The 22008-nt window shown below is 45.2% G+C and overlaps 3 protein-coding genes across 3 annotated transcripts in view; 1 reads left to right on the forward strand and 2 right to left on the reverse strand.

Annotated features, from left to right (window-relative positions):
- The window catches only part of STYXL2 (serine/threonine/tyrosine interacting like 2), a 31549-nt gene extending 13716 nt beyond the window's left edge, over positions 1–17833 (reverse strand). Inside the window, exon 1 of the mRNA XM_061185769.1 lies at positions 17724–17833. Within this exon, the coding sequence (XP_061041752.1) occupies positions 17724–17833 (110 nt within the window). The remainder of the gene's footprint in view (positions 1–17723) is intronic.
- On the reverse strand, positions 10655–12836 carry LOC133088768 (dnaJ homolog subfamily C member 14-like). Its single transcript, XM_061186832.1, is given in 4 exon segments — positions 10655–11080; positions 11082–11420; positions 11422–11942; positions 11945–12836. Coding segments are annotated over 4 exon segments (2109 nt in total). The 5' UTR covers positions 12768–12836.
- Positions 17834–21253: 3420 nt separating the features above from the next.
- Positions 21254–22008, forward strand: part of GPA33 (glycoprotein A33) — a 42906-nt gene continuing 42151 nt past the window's right edge. Inside the window, exon 1 of the mRNA XM_061185770.1 lies at positions 21254–21308. Coding sequence (XP_061041753.1) covers positions 21266–21308 — 43 coding nt within the window. The 5' untranslated portion in view covers positions 21254–21265. The remainder of the gene's footprint in view (positions 21309–22008) is intronic.

Genomic DNA, 22008 nt, shown 5'->3' on the forward strand with positions numbered 1-22008 from the left:
AAACCTAGATCTGCTTATAGCCACGAGTGGAAAACAATGAGATAAAGGGAATGCCTTGCTAAGTTTAGGGAACCTAAGAATGCAGAACGCTGGGTATGCGATGGCTTAGTCGCCTATTTATTTTTAGACCAGAGTTGGCACCTTGATGTTTAATGACATGGTAGCCTGGGTTGTGGAGGGAAGAGACTGGGGAGCACTCACGCTGATGTGGCTTCACTTTCTTTGTGTGTTCCTACCCTTGGAGGTACTGCTGCTCCTTTTTCTTTTCTTGTCCCTGCTCCTCTGTTATCAGTACTGTAGGATGTCCCTAACTGGGCTTCCACCAGGGTTCTGCTGGATTGGTGGACTGGGCAGGCTGCCACCATTCCTTCCGTGCCCCGTATCTTCTCCCTGCTTAAAGGGCATGGGCTGATGATGATGAAGGGCTGACACAGCACCGAGGGAAACATGAAGATGTGCTCAGCTGCACAGTCCTGATTTTGAACGCAAGAAATCCAGGATCAGCTTAAGCCCAGGGACGCAACAGAGTAATTTAGGTAAATGTCAATTTCTCGGAAAGAATTCAGCAGAGGTGTCCAAAGGGATCTTTGAGGAACACGGTAAATCAAGGGCAAAAACAAGGGTTAGGACCATATTATAGTGGTGGGTGCCCTCCTCCCCAGTGGGTTCTCCTCTTTTCCAGGTGTTGTGGTGAGCTTTGGGTCTTTTTTGCTTAGTCTTTCCTTTATGTCCAGAGAGGATTAAAAAATGGGGAGAGGACTTAATGGATACTCTTTTCTGTTTTCCAAAAAATTCCATCATGCCCCATTCGTTTTATAGTCAAAACTTCCCTGCACCTCATCCCCTAGCAATCACTGATCTGTTTTCTTTCCCTATAGTATGGCCTTTTCCAGAAGGTTAAATAAATGAAATAATACAGTAGTCTTTTGGATCTGGCTTATTTCACTTAGCAAAATGCATCTAAGAGTCATCTATTCTATTGCATGAGTCAATAATTTGTTCCTTCTTATTGCTGAATATTTCATTTCTTAGGCGCCTCAGGCTATTGCTGCCATCCTTGTCACATTGCCCTGAGTCAAGATTGTATATTCCAGAGGAAAACATGATACACACACTGCTGATTTGGTAGTAGTTTGGATTCTGGTTTTCTTCCTTGATCTGCCTGAAACTGTTTACTGTTCAGAGTCCTCAAACAGCTGCTGTATCCTTCTGCCCAGGTTTTATAGGGGCAATCCATGGGAGAGTCTAGGTGGAGGGTGTGTTTGCCATCTTACCCAGAACTAGAAACTTGTCCATTATCGTTTTGCTTTTAAAAGTCAGAAGTCAATGTGTTTCCTGACCCTTGTAATTGACCTATTTTATCTCTGTGGAAACCTGTAGAATCTTCTTTGGTTTGCAGTGTTAAGAAATTTCCCAGTGATGTTCCTTGGTCTGTGTTCATCCACTGTGTTGGGTATGGATACCATTTTTTTCTTATAAATTTATTTATTTTATTTATTTTTGGCTGCGTTGGGTCTTTGTTGCCGCATGCGGGCTTTCTTCAGTTGTGGCGAGCAGGGGCTGCTCTTCGCTGTGGTGTGCGGGCTTCTCATCACGGTGGCTTCTCTTGTTGCAGAGCACGGGCTCTAGGTGCGCGGGCTTCAGTAGTTGTGGCACGCGGGCTTCAGTAGTTGTGGCTCGCGGACTCTAGAGCACAAGCTCAGTAGTTGTGGCTCACGGGCTTAGCTGCTCCGCGGCATGTGGGATCTTCCCGGACCAGGACTCGAATCCGTGTCCCCTGCATTGGCAGGCGGATTCTTAACCACTGCGCCACCAGGGAAGTCCAGGATACCATTTTTTTTAAAAGTTTTTTTTTTTTTATGTGGACCATTTTTAAAGTCTTTATTGAATTTGTTACAATATTGCTTCTGTTTTATGTTCTGGTTTTTTGGCCACAAGGCATGTGGGGTCTTAGCTCCCTGACTACGGATCGACCCCACACCCCCTGCATTGGAAGGCAAAGTCTTAACCACTGGACCACCAGGGAAGACCTTGGATACCATTTCTGAGTGCCTTTTATAAATTTAATCCTGACAAAACTCCCGTGTAGTAGGTATTATTATTCCTGCTTTAAGGTGAGGAAACTGTGGCTCAGAGAGGTTAACAAAATTGCCCAAGGCAGTAAATAAGTGGCAGGGCTAAGCTGCAAAAATAGAGCAGTCCTGCTCTGAGTCCAGTCTTTTCTCCACACAATACACTGATACCATTTTGATTGGAAAGGGGAGGTGAGTTGGTTGATGGAAGAAACCCCAGCTGGATCCCCAGGCCCAACATAGACTTTGACAGAAAAGTACTTAAGGAATACTTGTTGAAAGCATAGATGGATGGATGGATGGATTGGGTTGAGTTGAGCTGAGTCCAGCTGAACTGAATGGAGCTATCTTGGAATTAGATAAGTTTAGTTGATTGATCAGCAGAATAATTCCCTTGTAGTAGGCATCCACATCAGATTTCCCCCTTGGGAAAATGATGTGATCAGAGCCAGCAAGGCTATGAAAACAGAAATGTCTTTGACAGAAAAAAGGAGTAGCCTATGACTCTAACCAGGACGTGGCTAGACCTGCCCATGCAGGTCAGCACAATGTTGTATCATCATTGGTAGTTCCTGAGGGATTTCCAAGAGCAGCTGTGTCAGATCATTCCCAATCTAGCCCAAGTACTCCTTGTGACCAGAAGATGCATTTTCAAAAGCATGACCGGGGAGTGAGGGTGAATTAAGGGTGAGGTTTGTGAGATATTATCCTTGGATGCTAGAACTAGAGAGCTTTTGAGGTCTGGTTGCTTGGTAAAGGTAATAAAGAATAGAACACCTGGTTGGGGTGCACACAAGTTCTGTAAAGGTACAGCTTAGGTAGTCTTATTTATCCCTGTACCTCCAGCATATGGAAGGTAAGTAACCAGGCAGGTTTTGATGACTGAGTGGAATGTGAGTGGACAGATGGGTATATGGATGAACAGATAGATGGCTGGATGAATGGACAGAATTCTAGGTACCAGGCAAGGTGTCCACATATCACCTTGGGGATCAAACTTGATGGTCTCCAAGGCCCTGCAGTCTCTGGTCCCTTTCTACTCTCCAGCCTCAGCTTGCACTGGCTTCCCTTGGGCTCAGTCCTTTCCAGTACACTGGTCTTCTTTGGCTTCCCATCCCCGCCAAGTTTCCTTTTGCCCAGGCACTTTGCAGAAGCTCATTTCCGCTGCCTGGATGGTCAGTTCTCCTCCTCCTCACCCATCGTTCAGATCTTAGTTCAATCATCATTTCTTTAGGGAAGTCTTCCCTGATCTCCACCTCTCATTGCACCATAAACCTTTCCTTTAAGGCACTTCTATTTGATGTAACTTTACATTTATTTATGAAATAATTTGATAAATTCTGTTTCCTATGCAAGACTACACCCTCTATGACGCAGAGACCACACCTTCTTTATTAGACTCATTAAATCACATCTGTGGCAAAATAGTCTTAGGATTTTTAGGGTATTTTGTGAGCTGTTGGGTTCCCAGAACCTAGCTCAATGTCTGCTTAATAGATATTTTCTGATTCACTGACTGACTGAATTTGTCCTCAGTACAGTACCACATTTAAGGGAATGTGGCAGGTACACTAATTACAACACAACAGTATTTATCAAGTATTTGCTACTGGCTCATCATTTTACTGGGCTGCCAGTAGCAAACCCAGGAGCAAATCCAGGGTCCTGGCTATGTTCTGTCCATGCTCTCTCTCTGCCCTTCTGAGGCAAAGATGTATACAATCTCGGAGGCCTATACTGGCAATTAGGAATTTTTTCTTATGGTAGCCCCAGATCTTTGACACTCCTCGAATAGTGGTCTATGTCCACTTCCCTTGAATCTGAGTGGTCTCTGTGACTGGTCTCACAATAGAATATGGTGGGAGTGACACCGCCAGTGTCTGAACCTGAGCCTTAAGGGCAGCTCCCTGCTTCTGGCTCTCAGTGCTCTCTCTTCAGAAGCCCTAAGCTGCCATATTAGAAGTCAGATGACACCAACAACCCCAAGGCCACCAAGCTGGAAAGGCTGTTGGTCAACACTCCCTGCCAAGCTCCCAGCCAACAGTCAGCCATGTGGGTGAGCATCTTAGAGCGTCATCCTTCACCCCTTGGGCCACTCCAGCTGACACTACGTGAAACACAGACAAGCTGCCCCGTCCTGTCCAAATTCCTACCTATAAAAAGGGGAGCAAAATAAAATTATTGCCTTAAGTCATTACATTTTGGGGTAATTTGTTAGGCAGCAGTAGATGACAGCAGCAACACTATTCCAAGTGAATTCTGAGCAAATGCTAAGGCACTCTTCTCCCTGATAGTAATACAGAACCTAGGAAATAATCAGTGACAGATCTCAATTTGTTGCAGTTGGGAGGTAACAACAAAATAATACCAGTATGAAAGTAAGCCCCGACAATACTGTCGGGATAGTGTCAGACCCTGGGGATATTCTGGGCCCAGGATTCAGGGCGGTCTCGGCTTTAAAATATCAACATTTCATAAAACTAGAGTCAGAGCCTTAAATTTTATATATATGTGAGCCACATTTCCATTTCAACAATATTTATTAAGGGAGTTTTATTCTTTTATTTATTAATAATTAATATTATTTATACTATTATTAATAAAAATAATTATTTTGTTTCTTAAGGGTCATTTAAAAATGAGGTTTGGGGGGGAATCAAAACAAAACTCTGAAGGGGTATTAACCAAGAACTTTCGTGTAACTATGGGGATGATAAGGGCTTCCTCCTGGCATGGCCCCTCACTTCTCACAGAGGTCAGTTTTCTTTGTTCCTCTGCAGGCCTCCAGGGCTCTCCGTTGGAGGAAGTTACAGGCACAGACTGAAAAGAGTTACGGAAGTCCTCACCTGTCAGGTGTGCAGAAAGACCCGAGCCAGAAGTCAGCAGGTGGTGTCCCCTGGGATCCCCACCTGGTTCTGTCTTTCTGCGAGCCTTTGATCCTGCCATTTTCCCCAAACAACATCGACTTCAGATTGTGTGGATTTGGTTTCACATGACAAATACCGGGAACTGATAACCTGTCCTGAATATACCTAAACTCTGAGGCTGTAAGTTTGCTAGGGGAGAATATGAAATTAAAATCTGAAAATAAAAATGGTGGGGAAACATCCTTCCTCCTTGTTGGTGGTAAAGACTGAACTCCAGCTCATGGGTCAGTGAATCTGAGAAATCACATTTGAAGACCACCCAGTACACTTTTGAGAAGTTGGAGGTTTTAAGATTGAGAAAAGAGGGGGGGTTAAGATCAGATGCCCTCCCCAATCCCACATTGCATCTGTTTTGGCTGCTGATGCAAAAATGCGAGCAACAGTAAACTCAGCTCAGCATCCTCCAGTGTTGAAGGTAGGATGTAAATTCTGAGCGCTTTTATGAGTTAACCTGTTATGAGAGGAGGAGATGTAAACCTGATAGTCTTAAGACTGTTTTGCCAGAGACATGGTTTACTGAGTCTAATATAGAAGGTGTGGGGATAGGACCTGAAACGACCCGAGTGGACAGCAATGTCCCAGCGGCGTTGAGAAGCTGCTCTTGTTTTCCACCGAGAAGCAGGATTGCAGAGAAAGAGAGGAGGCAGGAGGGTAAGATCTGGACAAGTGGGCCTGTTTATATTTGCAAGGTCAGTGAGACAGTGGCCCTAGAGGTTTTGATTTATGACCGTGTCTGTGCTTCCACCCGCATGCCTGAGATGGTGTGTGATGACGCACCGTGATTGGAAAGCAGAAAGGACTGGCTGTTCAAAAAGACCGGCAGGGAAAGAAAGGCTCTAGGATCGATATATACCTCATCATAGGATCAGGAAGCAGCAGCTAAAAAGCCTTGAGGGTGAATTGAAGAGAAACAATAAAGCAGAGTTTGATGGACTTCCTAACCAAGAGCAGAGACGGGGGCAGCTTTCTTTAAACCTGTGTTTTTCAAAATTGCAGACTGTGACCCATTAGTGTATCATAAAATCAATGGGTCGTGCCTAGCATCTGGCAAAAAAAAAAAGAAAAAAAAATAGAATAGAGAATAGCACCATCCATTGTAAAGATAGGTATAATTTTGTGAAACCTTTTAAAAATTTACACATACCTATATGCGTATGCTCTGAGTAAACGGTATGTCCCACTGTGGACTGCAGTTGGCAAAGTTTGAAAGCCAGTTCTTTAAACCAGTTGCCAGGTTATCAAGACCCAGAATGGAGTGGAATTGGGGTCCTTCAACCCAGCCCCCCCTGACAGCCGATCACTTCCTTTCAATGAGTCCCTTGGAAATGAAATGAAGGCAGAGGCCCAGGAGGGGGTGTCTTTCTTGATTTGGCTTTTGCAAAAAAGGAACAGGTTTCTGAGCTTCAGTAAAAGTGACCACACAGGCAAAGTTCAGGCTCCAAGGAAGGAGAGAAGTCAGTAAAGCAAATCGATTTTTAGCAAGCTGCTTCCAGCAGGCTCCATGAAAGAGCCAAGGCAGAAAAATTTTCACGGAAAAAGAAATATAAAAGAGAAAGGGTGTGTGGGAGGAGCCATTTTCCAAGGACACACAATGAGGACACACAGACCTGACACTACATGCCCCCATCTCCTGCCCCACTGCCACCACCAGGCACGCAGACCTCGTGAGAAGAAAGGCAAGCAGAGCACAGTTAAGGATCTTTGCTGAAGGTGGAAGGGAAAATGCTGTCAAGAGAGGTGGCCTGCCCAGATCACCAAGGCGTTCTAAAACACTGCAGAGGCTTGAAAAGTTCAGATCTGAAGCCAGAGCAAGAAATGGATTTTTGACTTGGAAAAAAATAAAGGAAAACAGAAAAATATTCTTCAAATCAGAAAAAGAGAAGGATAAAGAAGTCTGATCCTTTATCTGGAGAGGAAGAGAAAACTGGTCATAGCTGAGGAGGAAGAGAAGAGGCAGAGGTAGGTTTCAGACCAGCTGCATGGGAGGGCTTGGGGGGCAGAGGCTTCCTATAAGGGAAGACAGGCGGGCCTGTCTTGAGGCTGGTTTGCATCACAAGCACACTGACACTTTAAACTGTGCTCATCTGGGTTACTGGGGAGGTCTGATGGAGGTTAAGTTGCCCCACTGGATAGGGGGTTTTACATTTTAATGTTAACTCATGAATTACCTCGGGAAATTTGCCTACTTGGGAGATGGATGAATCTCTAGCTGCAGGTTTTCGTCCAGAGAGAGTGACTCACAGCAGCTAGGTTTGAATTTAAGGTGTTTGAGGTCAGTGCCTAAGTCAGGCAAAAATGAAGACTTGACACCGCTATCCACTGTCTACACCCCTTTCTCAGGTTCTTAATTCACCCTAGGATGAGATTTACAGATGACGCTGGAAATGTTACGACTCCCTGCCAGGACAGCAAACACACTTCATCCCCTGACTAACTCTGGTTGATTGGCAGTGGCTGTTTGTAGCACTGGGTGGACTTTTGCAAGGCCCTGTCCTGGTTCCACAGAAAAGAATACAGTTATATTGCCCCAGGGCTGGGTCTAAAGTTATAGTGAGTTGAATGGTGGCCCTGCCAAAGGTATGTATCCCAGAACCTGTGAATGCAAGCTTACTTGGAAAAAGGATATTTGCAGATGTAATTAAGTCAAGGACCTTGAGAAGAGATAATCGTGAATAGACCATAAATCCAGTGCCAAATGTCACTTCAAAAAGACACAAGAGGAAACAGAGAAGAGATGGCCATATGAAGACAGAGGCAGAGGTTGGTGTTACGCCATCACAAGCCAAGAAACTCCCAGAGCCAATAGAAGCTGAGACACAAGTACAGAGTCTTCCCTGGAGCCTTTGGAGGGAGGGCGTCCCTGCCAACACCTGGATCTCAGACTTCTGGCCTCCAAAACTGCGAGAGAATATATTTCTATTGTTTTTAAGTCACTCAATTTGTGCTAATTTGCTACCGTAGCCCTAAGAAACTAGCACTCAGAGTCTGCTGGTGGGATATTTGCTGACTCAGTGCATAATTTAATTTTAAGAAGGCTCAAGCCTTTAGCTAAAGAGATAAAACAAGAAGGATGGAATTTCAGGCACTTATTAAGTACAGGGAGGACTGTTCAGACTTGGGTAATGATCGGTTGCTCAGAATACAGTATTTGCTTGTGGCAGAATTAGAGAAACATGATGTTTTAACTACAGTGTGTGGGACTCTGGTGAAATAAAAATTTCTTGATGAGTTACCGAAAAAAAATCGTTGTCAAATATCTTTCTCTGGAAGGAAAAGGGAAGAGAGTCACCATCTATCAAATACCTAATATGCCTATATATATGTTATATTGTAATAATGTATGTTATATATTTTATGTAATATATATTATAAATAATATATGTTATCTTATATTGTTTTATTTCTACTACTGGGTAAAACTGGTATTCCAATTTTATGACTAACTTATGTAAGCTCTCATGGCTAGTAAGTGGGAGAGCAGAGCTGACCTTAATTTTGGCCTCAATTACACCATTTACCTTCTTCCCACGTCACATCACCATACTGCCTCCTAGGAGAGAGTTTTATTTCTCTTTTCATACCTTTAAAAACACCACAGCTTTATTCGAGGTATAATTGTTATACACGCAGCACATATTTAAAATATGCAGATTGGTAAGGTTTGACATAAGTATCCACCTGTGAAACCATCACCACAATCAAGATTGTGATAGCCATCATCCCCCCAGAGTTTCGTCATGTCCCTTTGTGAGCCCTTCCTCTACCCCCTCCCTGCCTTGTACTCCTTAGGCAACCACTGATCTGCTTTCTGTCACTACAGAGATTCATTTGCATTTTCTAGAATTTTCTGTAAATTGAATCATATGTACTCTTTTTTGTCTGACTGCTTTCATTGCGCGTAATTATTTTGAGATTCATCCATGTTGTTGTATGAATCAATAATTCATTCCTTTTTACTGCTGAATAGTATTCCAGTGAGTAAATACACCACAGTATATTTATCCATTCACTTGTTCATGGACATTTGGGTTGTTTCAGGCTATTACAAATGAAGCTGCTATGAACATTCATGTACAAGTCTTTGAATGGACATAGGCTTTAATTTCTCTTGGGTAAATACCTAGGAGTAGAATGACTGAATCATATAGATATAGGTGTGTGTTTAGGGAGCTGTATGTTTAACTATTAAAGAAACTAACAGTTTATAAAATGGTTGTACCATTTTACATTCCCACCAGCAGTGGGATTGTTCCAAGTCCTCCACATTCTCACCAATGTTTGATATGGTCAGTGTTTTTAATTTTACATATTCTAATAAGTATGTATGTAATGGTACCTCACGGTGGTTTTCATTTGCATTTCCGTAATGACAAAGACTTTTGAGCATCTTTTCATGTGTTTATTTGCCTTTCATGTATCTTCTTTGGTGAAGTATCTGTTCAAATCTTTTGTCCATTTTTAAATTGAGTTGTTTCTTTTTTATTGGGTTTTGAGATTTTTTTTTTAATGTATATTTTGGATACGAGTTCTTGATCAGATACGTGATTTGCGATTTTTTTCTCCCAGCCTGTGGGTTATCTTTTCATTTCTAAAGATACTGTAGACTCAATCATCTGGGCTGGCTTAAGCCTGGTTCTGTGTAATGCAGTGGGATTGATTGGATGATGACTCAAAAGTCAATGCAGCTGTTTATGCCTCAGATTTTATGATGATAATTGCAGGAAGGGATAGTCCATGAAGTGTTACTGTGTGTTTGCCTTCCTTAAAAATTTCTGAAAAGGGCTAGCCAATTTGGGATCAGCTTCTAAAAACCAGTTGCTAAGGAGTATACTGTACACAAACCGAGAAGGACATCAAAACCGATAGGATTCAGGAAGAGTCACTGGGAACCCAGAGAAAATTCGATCTGTATGTGGGACCATGCTTTTAGGGAGCTCAGCATGTAAGTGGGGCTTTCAGGTTGAGCCTGTCTTTGTCTAGGAAGGGAACTGGCAGCTGGAAGGGCTAAGGACTGAATGCTGTTAGAAAGTCTCTATTAATAAATGCTTTCGTTCTTTGGCAGGCTCACTTTACATGCAACTCTGACACCAGCAGAATTGGTCTTCCCTGCAGTGACCCGCCTTCCACCTTCACAGCCAGCTCTCACTCACTGATTGCCCTCCCCAGCCAATAATCTGAGCAGCTCAATCACATCGAAGTGATAGGCACGTAATAAAATGCCTATTCCCTAGGGCAGTATCCAAATATATATACCAGACTTTATTTATCTAGCCTACTGTTAATTGGACAGTTTATTTTTAAGAGGGGGGAAAGTGTCATCTGTAGAAGCAAAAGACAAGACAAAGGCATACAGACCCCAGGGAAATGCCCAGTTTCCACACTACTATGGGAGAGATCATCCAGCCCGGGTCCAGGCCCTAGGTTCTTTGTTCTAGCCACCCCCTATTTCTTTGGTATTGTCAGAAGACAAGATTCAGTTCCCGGGTGCTGGTAGAAGAGGGAGAGTGGTTCCAGAGCTTCCTATAAATACTGAGTGAACAATTTGAGCTTAAAATTTTCCCTTTTTTAAATATTTAAAAATAAATCAAACTCCATCCTGTGCTGTACACAGCCCTTTTGACTCCCTGACATTGCTTTGAGGAAAGAGAGGGGGTGTCAGCACTGGAAGGGCCTCCTCACTTTCTCCCGCCACTTCGGTTTGGCTTCTCCCTTGGGTACTGTGCTGTTGGGCTTGGAGGCTGCAGTGGCCCCAGGGCCCGGCTGAGGAACTGCAAAGAAGTTCCCGTTGGACATCTGGCCTGGGGGTACTTGAAAGATCTGGCTCAAGAAATCCTGAAGGTCAGCAGGAGGGGCATCTGGGGTAGCTCTCTGCCTCCCACTGGTGCCTGGCATCCGTGAACCAAATGAGATGTGATAGGGGACTCTGTGGGTATCTGGGGAGATTCCCACATGCTGGCATCCAGCCCACTCTGTGATGTCATACACTTTTCCATCCATCAGCGCAAAGTAGGTGATCTTGAGGCCCAACATGCTTGACTCTGCCCAAATGTCTCCTTCCTCAGCAGGATGCAGCCTATTACTACTCAGCACAGCATCCGGCACTCTCAGGTTCCCGGTCCATTTCAAACCTCCTATGCTTTCCCTGGCATCGGCTGCACATCACAGTATTCATTGCTTCTTTGAGGTCATCCTGCGGCTTGGACAGAAATTCACTCACTGACCGGCTCAGCTCATTCTCTGCCATTCGCTTCATCTCATATTCCTTCCGTCTTTCAGGGTCGCTGACAATGTCCCAACCTGCCCGCAAAACCTTGAAGGCCTCCTCAGCCCGGGGATGATTATTTTTGTCAGGATGAACCATCACTGCCGGCTGCATATAGGCCTTCTTCAGTTCAACATCTGATGCTGTGGCTTCAACCCCCCAACACATGAAAAGGGTTTAGCTCATCCTCAGGAACCCCAGCCATGGTCAACAGTCGAGCCACTTCCTCTTCAGGCTGGCAGTAGCGACCACTAGCTACAGGTGCATTCCCCTGCCTATTGGTCCTCTGCTTGACCCAAGGCAACTCCAGCCAACCCCACTGAACTATTCTTACCAGCTGCTGTCACAGCCTGCTCTCTCTCAGCAGAATCAGGCGCCGCTGCCAGGTGGGAGAAGCCAGCCAAGAGAAGAGCCAGGTGGCTTTACCCCTCCAGCCTAACTGGTCACTCAGTCCTACCAGAAACCGCCAGCCCAACTGTAGACAGCCCAACAAAAGGGCCAGAGCCAGGAGCAGCAAAGCACCCAGTAGCCTAAGAAAATGGGTGAGTAGCCCTGCCCCACAGCAAAACCCGTGGCTCAGAAACTGGAACATCACCTGGGCCCTGCCCCCCAGCCGCCCTGCCCAGACTCCCACCCAGACCCATAAAAGGTCCAGATCACTGCCTTTCAGCTGCCTGCAGCATAGATGAGATGGCCACAAGTTTCCACGTACTCCCCCACTAATACCAGCAGGTCGATCAGCCACCAGAAACCTGCCTGTCCACGCTGACGCAGTTCCTCTGCCCCCCACAATCCCAGTCCTCTGCGCTTATCTGCCTGACTCCGTTTCCGACCCAGCCGATGTCGACCAGGGTATCTGGGGTCTCTGCGTCCACCCTCCCACGTATCCTCCTTGGGTGGAACGTGGTGCTGTTGTCTCCGGGGTGCAGGTTTCTTTCCACTGGGCACACGTGAAAAATCACTGGGAAACTTAAGAGGTTCCTCCTCATCATATTCCTCTTCCAACTCTTCGTCTTCCCCCAAAGCTGGAGAGGTACAATGGTGGCAAAAGTTGCTAGAATAGCTATCTCCTCCCTCAGAGTAAGGCCCTTCAGGGATTCCAGAGGTTCCCTGGCAGTTACAAGCAGGTGGAATGGAAAGAAAAGAAGGGTTCCCATCCTCCTGGTACCCAGCCTCATTCTCTCTGGAGAGTTCCTGGTCCACTCCTGACTCTTCCGAAGATGCCTCACGCTGATCAGGGTCCTCTCCATCCCTAGGGGGTCCTGAACCCCTTGGAGGGCCATGGCTTGGATCTGACCAGTGGGCTGGATTTGGGGGCTGTGTGTACTTAGGACTGGAGTGCTCTGTGAGGCAGCGGGTACCGTTAGGAGCAGGCCCAGCCGAGTGCCTGAGTCCTGAGAATGAAAGTATTTCAGGGTCCACAGAGGGTCCTAAAGTCCTGAGGGAGGCACCACCACCGTGGTGGGCTCCACACAACCCTCCTTCTCCTGGGTCCTTCTGGGCCATGACCCCAGGGCTTCCTGAGGATTTTAGGTCACAGCCATCATGGTAAGTTCTGATGCCGAAGAGCGGCGGTAACTCCTCCCCCCTCGAGCAGCTGGGCCGAGGGCCAGGGGGAGATACAAGAGCAGCTCCCCCGGCTGCACCTCCCATTCACTCTCTCTAAATATTCTATATTCTTAATGTCTGTTAGCTGCTAAAACATTCTAGTATTAGTACTTCTCTTCTGGTGCACATATGTACTTACTTCTGTTAAGTATGCATCAGGAGTGAGCCTGCTGGGTCATAGGACAAGCATGTGTTTAGATGCTATGAAATAGTTTTCCATATGGTTATACTAATTTACACTCTTACCATCAATGAACAGGAGAGTCCTGATTGTTTCACATCCTCATTAATGTTTGCTGTTGTTGGTCTTTAAAGTTTAGGCAGTCTGACGAGTATGGAGTAGTATTGAATTGTGGTTTTAATTTGAATTTCTGTTATCCATATATTTCAATATATCCCATCCAACTTGCTCTCTTTAGAGTGTCACCTTGATACTTCTCCAATAGAGTGGTGGAGCAGCCTACGCTGCCTCCTTTTGAACTTTTGTGGTCCTTCATGTGACTTCTAAAGCTAGGTCATAAAAATCAATGCACTTCCATCCTGCTCTCTTGGATGCAAACTCTTGGAATTTCTATTGTATATTTTTGTTTTCAGTGATTTCTAGCTTAATTCTGCAAAGGTTAGAAAACACGTTTTGTATGATTTCAAGCATTATAAATTTGTTGATATATGTATGGCCCAGTGCATGATCTTTTTGGTAAAAATTCCATGTGCACATGATAAGAATCTATATCCTGCAGTTGCTGGGTACATGTTCTATAAATGCCAATTAGGTTAATTTTGTTTATTGTTTTGTTTACATATCTTATATTCTTGATGATTTTTTTTTGCCTCATTTTATCAGTTGCTGAGGTTGTGTTTTTAAAAATGTACATTTGGGGCTTCCCTGGTGGCGCAGTGGTTGAGAATCTGCCTGCTAATGCAGGAGACACGGGTTCGAGCCCTGGTCTGGGAAGATCCCACATGCCGTGGAGCAACTAGGCCCATGAGCCACAACTACTGAGCCTGCGCATCTGGAGCCTGTGCTCCGCAACAAGAGAGGCCACGACAGTGAAAGGCCCGCGCACCGCGATGAAGAGTGGCCCCCACTTGCCACAACTAGAGAAAGCCCTCGCACAGAAATGAAGACCCAACACAGCCATAAATAAATAAATTTTAAAAAAAAATGTACATTTGACTAAGATTGTGAATTCTAATTTTTTCTTCAGTTCTGTCCATTTTTGCTTTATGTATTTTGAGGCTACTTTATCAGATCACAGAAATTTAAAATGAATATATCTATTATATGGTGAATTGAACCTTAAGTTATTAGGAAACATCCCTCTTTGTCCCCAGTAATGCTTACTCTAAAGTTTTCTTTGTCTTATATCAATAAATCACTTCACTGTCTTGCTTTCCGTTAGTGTTTGTGATTATGGCGGCTGATACTTTCCAAAGTTGGCCACAATGTATCCCATCCCACATGCTCTCTTTACTCTGTGACCCTGATACTCCTTCAGTGGAATGGTGGAGCCTATGTTGCCTCCTTTTAAACCTTTGTGGTCCTTCATGTGACTTCTGAGGCTGGATCATGAAAATCAATGCACTTCTGTCCTGTTTTCTTGGAATTTAGCTCCCAGGCTCTGAGAAAGCCCACACTGGCCCACACGGAGAGATCATATGGAAAGACCATGTTAGGTGTTCAGGCCAGTTGCCTAGCTGAGGTCCTGACATGAAGTGCCAAGTATATGAGGATGCCTCTATGACACCAGTCCCCAGCTGCTGAGTCACCCCCAGCCTTAAAGTCACCCCCAGTCTCCAAGTCTTTCCAGCTGAGGCCCCAGACATCTTGAAGCAAACAGGCCACATTACTGTGCCTTGTCCAGGTTCCAGATTGTGAACATAATAAAATGGTTGTTTTATGCCACGAAGTTTTGAAGTTATGAGCAATAGTAACCAGAACAGTGTAGTATAAGTTTTCTATCCTTTGTTAACCTTTGTACATCTTTATTTTTTAAGGTGTATCTCTTGTAAAAAGTGTGTAGGCTTGTAAAAAAATTGTCTGACAATTTTTTTCTTTTAATTGCAATAGTAAGTCTATTTATGCTTAATGTAATTACTTATATATTTGGGGTTAAATCTTCCATCCTTCTATTTTCTTATTATTTGTTATTCTTTTCCTATATTATTTTTTCTCTCCTCTCTTGACTTCTTTTGGATTGATTATATTTTATTATTGCATCCTCCCCTCATCAGCTGGTTGGCTATACATTCTAAATAACTTTTAACAATTATACTAGAAATTACAAATGCATCCTGAACTTCCCTCTCAAATGTAAAGTTTCAGATAATCTCTCAAAATACCTGTCATTAAGCTGAGAGTGAAACATGTAGACAAGAAAGCAAAGAAATAAATTAGGATTGAAGATTATATCTATGGGAAAGAACTATGGGTGTGGTTTCTGGCACATGGAGTTGTCTGGTCTCTGTAGATCAGAAACCAATTAAGTTTTTGAAGAGATCACATTTTCCAAAAAATGTGAGACTTAAAAAGCCTTTGAAAAAAAAAAAAAAAAAGGCCTTTGGGTGGTATAAACCTTAAAACAGCCCTTGGACCCCCAAGTTTCCATAAGCAGGACAAGTCTGTAAAAGCTATACAGCCTTCAAGGAAGACACCCTCTCCAACCTCGCTTCAGATGTGGCTGTGGAGAATAACAGACAAGGAAAAAGCCTCAGGGGATGAAGCTGGAAGCCCCAGAGAACAGCAGACAAAGGAATTCCACCCCAAGGGCCACATCAAAGTCACCCCTAGGAGGTCTCCCCACTTCTGGGGCAAAGATGCTCAACAGGCTCATTAATTATATGGACTGATGGCTGCTGTATCTCCCACTCCTCCTTTTATCCTATGGGAGTTTTGTTTTTGTTTTTGTTTTTGTTTCTTTGCAGTTATCCTGGTCAGACCGTGAGGAGCTGCATTCAGCCCTGAGTGGGAGGAGGCATGCCCTCCAGAGAACCTAGCCTTTGAACTTTGCAGCAGTTGGTAAATGGGATTTGGGGCTGTCTCCCTGGGGAGGCAATAAGTGTGCTCTACGAGTGGGATTAAAGGAAACACGAGTATTAACTGCCTAGAGGGGTTACTGGGGCTGCGACTGCTGTGTGTTAACAAACCCACTTCTTTTCCCTGTGCTCATGGACCTCATTTCCCATCCTCCCTTACAAGAAAGCATGACCTTGCTGAGGTCCAGCCAATGAAATACGAGAGGAAGCAAAATGGCCGTTTTCAGGCCTGGCCCATAAAAACCTCCTGAGAGATTCTTCGTGCACTTCCCCATTTTGTCTTGGTGCTGACGAACACAGTGAGTTTAGAAGGCGGGCCTTAAAATGGAGGATCTACAAGATAGAAGGAGCCTCAGTTCCTGAATCACTGCTCAGGTACCTGTTCTGAAATGTATTTGAGTGAGAAAGAAATGTCCATTTGCTATTACAGCTGGCATTACCCTAAATACCACACGAAGCCATCGCCTACCCTGACTCACCGCACACTACCTCTGCCTTGTCTGGGAGTGTAGAGAGGGAAGGGCTACTTTTAAATCTCTCAATCCTAACAGTTTTTCTAAGTAGAACATAAGGCTCAATTTTAAAGTAAAAGTTCCCAAGCTCCATTTGGACAAAGTGCCTTGGCCCCTGGGTGATGAGCACCTGCCTTTGCTCCCATTTCACTCCAAAGGGGAAGCCTGTTTGAGCCCTGAGAGGCAGGAGCCAGCAAGACCCCAGAAGACATGAGGAAAAGGAAAGCCAAGCAGAATCAGAGATACTCTGATGTAAAGTTACCTTGACATATTCTGAGTCTTTCCTTCCCTTTTTCTAGGTAAGGAGGCATAGACTCAAGAATTAAAGTGGTTCTTCACATAAATTTGGTGACAGAGCTAAGATTAGAAGTCAGATCCCCTACTATTATTTATGGCAGAAGAAAAAGGATAGGTACATACACTACTGCTTTAGCAGGCAATTAAGCATTTCTTTGATGCCTTATGATTTTTCTTAAAATTTTACACAAATTTTTCATTCTACGTCATCATATATCCTCAATGATTTTATGTAAAAGAAACTTTAAAATTACTTGTCACAAAATAGAAAAGACCCTCCAGGAAGATGCATGTGGTCATCTACCCCTGGGCACACTGTCACTTGTCCCCAGGCATGCACAAATCCCAGTTTGAAAGACACAGCTTGATCACAGATACAAAATTATCTTAGTACTAGGATCTGATGTCTTAGGGTCCTCTTCCTGTCCTGATGCGTTCTCTTATCTATGATCTATGGTCTACCCTTCCCTGGTGGTCCAGTGGTTAAGACTCCGTGCATGGGTTCGATCCCTGGTTGGGGAACTAAGAACCCACATGCCGCAAACAAACAAACAAACAAAAAACAGAAAAAATAAAGCAACTGTGATCTGTGGTCTACCATCCCCATTTCCAACCTCAGTTCTAGGAACTCAAGCACTATCATCCAGGGAGAACTGCCAGACTCCTACTCATCCTTTGAGGTTCAAGTCCAGCAACATCATCTCCTCCAGGAAGCCTCCTATGACAATTCCAAGCCCAGGTGTTCCTTTTCCTGCCCGCCCCCCCACTCACCCCCACCCCACCACTAGACCCTAGGCATGCTAATCCTAGCACTTACCATGCCATGTTGCAGTGTGGTTGTGTGCATGTTTGCTTCCTCCAGAAAGTATGATACATAAAAAATACTCAACAATGTTTGCTGAATTTAAGGTGGTGGCTGCAAGCTCCCTGCGGCCCACTTGTCATCATGCTCCCTAGCCCACTCCCGCCATGGTTGGAGGGATGCAGAACTCAGCAAGTGCACACTTACTGGCTGGGGGAGGGGCTCCGGAGGTACCGAGCCTGCACGGCTCTCACATTGGCTTCATCCTCTTCACCTGGGACTACCTGCTCCTCTTCTGGGTCCCCACTTGTTGCCATGACAGCCTGTCAGCCTCTGTAGGTTTGGCATGAAAAGGGCAGTTAGAAAACCTGATTCTGGAGGTTTTGTTGGGGGAAAGGGTGTGTCAGTGATGTCACCTCAGTGGAACTAGGAATGGGAAAGTCACCACATGTTAATAGCCTGGTGGGGAAATCACTCATGAGGAAAACCCAGTCAGACTTGATCCAGCTACTGTTATCAGGACACCAAGATGCACACCCCAGCTGGCCGTGTAAACAGCCCACCTTGGAGTCGCAAGATTTAAGAAGTGACAACTTGGCTCCTTCCACAGATGCCAGCAAGAAAGCAGTGAGGGGAACCAGAAATTTGCCTCTCTCTCTCCCTCTCTCTCATATACACACACACACACACACACACACATCTTTTGTCTTTACCGGGAAGATGCCTTCTTCAGCATCTCTAGCCAAGGTCACAGGAGCCACTACCTTTGGCTCAGGCGCCATCCCACAGCCTATTAAGGAATATGAGATCCCCCAGGAGCTGGTCCCAGACATGGCTGGGCCCTGACACTCAGGGCAGAGCTGCTGCCCCTTTGTTTGTAAGTCCTGGGCTCACAGGACAAAATGAAGGGAGAAGCACACTCACCGCTGATCTGCCTGTGTCTCCACACCAAGGGGCAGCCACCCAAGGGCTGAGGGACCCAGACGAAATGGCCAGAAGCTCCGACCAGTGAGAGGGACCGACCTCCCCTCTCCAGTGTTCCTTCTCTGAGGGGCAGGACAGCTGTTCACAGGAAACCCTAGCTAGCTTCTAAATTTAGCCTCTAGTCCCACAGCCTGGCAGATCTCTGGGAGGAAGGAATGCAGGCTCAGGACCCAGACCCGAAAGCAGGCCCCACTTAACTCTTTCCCTCCTGGCTGATTTTCTGGACACTGACACTGAACAGCAGAGTTGGGAGAGGTTCATTCTTCGTAGACAGAGAGGCCTAAAGAAAAATTTGATTTGGGCCCTCTCTCCATACCTTCCAGCCTGGGGCTGCTATTCAAAGTGCTTCCTGAAGATAATCTAAAGCCAGAGATCTAGGAGAATAAAATAAATTGTACTTTAACCCCATGTCAGCACAGAAGGGGTTGGAAAAAAAATACCAGATATATGGAATGGGGAGGGTCCTCTGATAGATGTTGGGAGAGCATCATGGTGAGACTAAAGGGTAGTCACTTCTTGGGACCAGGGCTCCATTTCTTTGGACAGAGATGACTCTGGATACTGAACTGGACAGTTGTGCACCCCTTCCACAACCCCTGCCCCACATTCACCTCCCATGGTGATGGTCAACTGGCAACCCTGGGTGATATAAACTTTCCATGAGCTTCATAAACTTCAAATGTGCTCATAACCCACCCTACTCCACTACACCAATTCCCACCATCATTACGATCAAAGCAAAGTCCAATAACCCAATAGTTCACTCCCTCACCCCACACATTCTATAATGACCCCATTCTTCCATCCATCCATTCACCCATTTGTCTACCCATTCACAAATACCCACTGATATCTATTATGCATCAGGCTCTATACTTGATCAAAGTTAGTAAGACACACAATTACAGGCTTAAAATGGTGCTTCTTCCCAGCTAGGTGGAACAATGCTTGGTGCAATAACAATTGGCTGAATAAATGAGTGAGCTCACAGTTATTAGGAGGGATGAGACACAGACCATAAATAACTCAAGCAGAAGGCAGAATGTAGTTAGTTAGTATCCCAAGAGAGATCCAGAGTGCTGTGTGAGTTCAAAGGCGGGAGAGAGCCCTTCTGGCTGAAGAAGTCAGGAAAGGCTTCATGAAAGAACAGATAATATATGAGCTGGCCTTTAAAGCATATGTTGGATTACAACAGCAGATATGGCGGGGGGAAGGAATTCCAGAGGGACTGGCATGGAAAAAGTTTTGGGGTAGCAAAAATTAGTTTCCTATAGTGGTTAGAGCTTTGAAGAAAGAAAACAGGGTTGTGTGCAGAAACTTGGCAAAGCTGGGTTGGGGGCTCCTTTGGATAGAGTGGTCCAGGAAGGCATCTCTGAGGAGGCACATGGTATCACCAATGGCCAAACCCCTGTCCTGGGCGTCAAATAGGGCCTCAGTGAGTGTCTGTTGAAGAACTGAAGAATGACCACAACTGAGTAAACATGGGAGTTCAATTCACCTCCAGACTTCAAGGTTCCATGAAGATGAAAGGTGGTATGAGAAAGAGGTGAGATGAAGGAGGGAGGGATGGAGAGTGGATGGGAATGGGGCAGAGGACTGAAGGGTGGCATCAGTCAGGGCGAGGCTTAAGATGACAGACCCCTAGCATAGGGAAGAAGGTGGGTGGGAGGTGGAAGAAAGATGGAGGGCCAACACACCTAAGAGAGGCAGCAGATAAAGAAGGGACCACATAGAAGGAGAGAGGACAGAGGGCTTCTGTCTTCTTTATACCCTTTAAACCCTTACTCACCACCCCGGAACTCACAGAGGGTGACATCTGGGTCCCTAGCCTGGTGCATTAGAAATCAGAAAACCACTTCTTAGCTATGTGACCTTGGAGAACCCATTTAACTTCTCTGAGACTTAGAAGCCTGTTTGTAAAATAGAGAATCATAATACTAATTTTGTTCTGATCACCCAGGTCTAAGGTGGAACCCCTTCCACTGCCCCAATTTCATTATCTATGTCATTTCCCAGGTCATGCTCCCCATAGCCCTGGCACTCTTTAAGTAGGGTGACCAGCCATCCCAGTTTGCCTGGGATGGAGACATTCCTGGGACATAGGACCTTCTGTTTTAAAACTGGGAGAGTTCCAAGCAAACTGAGACAAACTGGTCACTGTATTTCTATCTTGGTTGCTTGTATACTATCATCTTCCTCCCTGACCAGATTAGTAGTTCTCTGGGGGTAGAGATTTCCAGTCTTCCTCATGACCGTGTCTCTAGCGTGGTTGTGGGGTGGTGGTGAGGTAGACCAGGAAGGGAAGTAGATTAACAGATCGTATTATGCCTCGAAGTATTTCAGCAATTGTGACTAACACCCTTCTTTTATTGGCTTTGAAACCCTTCCTCTGAGATCATTTCCCTTCATATTACGAGGCGGCAACTTCCTGTCCCTTATAGGCGAAGCCCACGTGATAGTGAGAAGCTCAGGACTTTGCCCACCTGCTGGGTGGAGAGAAGGCAGGGGAGGTAACTGAGAAGGTGGGGCCTTTGGTGAAGTGGGTGGAGCAGGAGTCCAGTCCCACAGGTGAGCTCACCTGTCAGTCCAGCCGAGGGGTGGGCCATGGGGGCCAGGCTGGGCAAAGGTAGACAAGAAGGGAGAAACCACAGGGATTGAAGTCTGGACTGGGCCAGAGGCTGTCGTAGCTTTAACCAGTCAGCCCAGACTGGTTAAAGTCAGGGGCCCACCCCAGGCTGGACTCGGGGCAGAGAGGACGCAAGACCATGGAGGGGAAGATGCAGCCCGTGCTGTGGATGCTCTGTGCAGGTGAGTAGTGCCCAGGGGTGGGCGAGACAGGGGCTGAATGCTGAGGGTCTCCCAGAGCCCCCCCAGGGAGGGCCTCCAATGACGCAGTTGTATTCCTGCTGGGCAGAATGACACGTCTGTCGTTCAAAAAGCAGGTTCCAGGCCAGCACCCAGAATCAGAATGTTTTTTATTCTCATATTAGTAAATAAAATTCCAGCCCATTTCTAGAATTCATAATACTCTCAAAACTGTATTTTCTGATCCCAAATCAGATCATCAAATCAGACATAAGATCTGACAATTGGGACAAAAATATTTAAAATCAGGGTTGTCCATAATTCAAAAAGAGTCATGTACCAAAATGTTCATTGCAGCTCTATTTACAATAGCCAGGACATGGAAGCACCCTAAGTGTCCATCATTGGATGAATGGATAAAGAAGATGTGGCACATATATACAATGGAATATTACTCAGCCATAAAAAGAAATGAAACGGAGGTATTTGTAGTGAGGTGGATGGACCTGGAGTCTGTCATACAGAGTGAAGTAAGTCAGAAAGAGAAAAACAAATACAGTATGCTAACACATATATATGGAATCTAAGGGAAAAGAAAAGGTCATGAAGAACCTAGTGGCAAGACGGGAATAAAGACACAGACCTACTAGAGAATGGACTTGAGGATATAGGGAGGGGGAGGGGTAAGATGTGACAAGGTGAG

The sequence above is a fragment of the Eubalaena glacialis genome, chromosome 3 (genome assembly GCF_028564815.1).
Source record: "Eubalaena glacialis isolate mEubGla1 chromosome 3, mEubGla1.1.hap2.+ XY, whole genome shotgun sequence".
Classification (NCBI taxonomy): Eukaryota; Metazoa; Chordata; class Mammalia; order Artiodactyla; family Balaenidae; genus Eubalaena; species Eubalaena glacialis.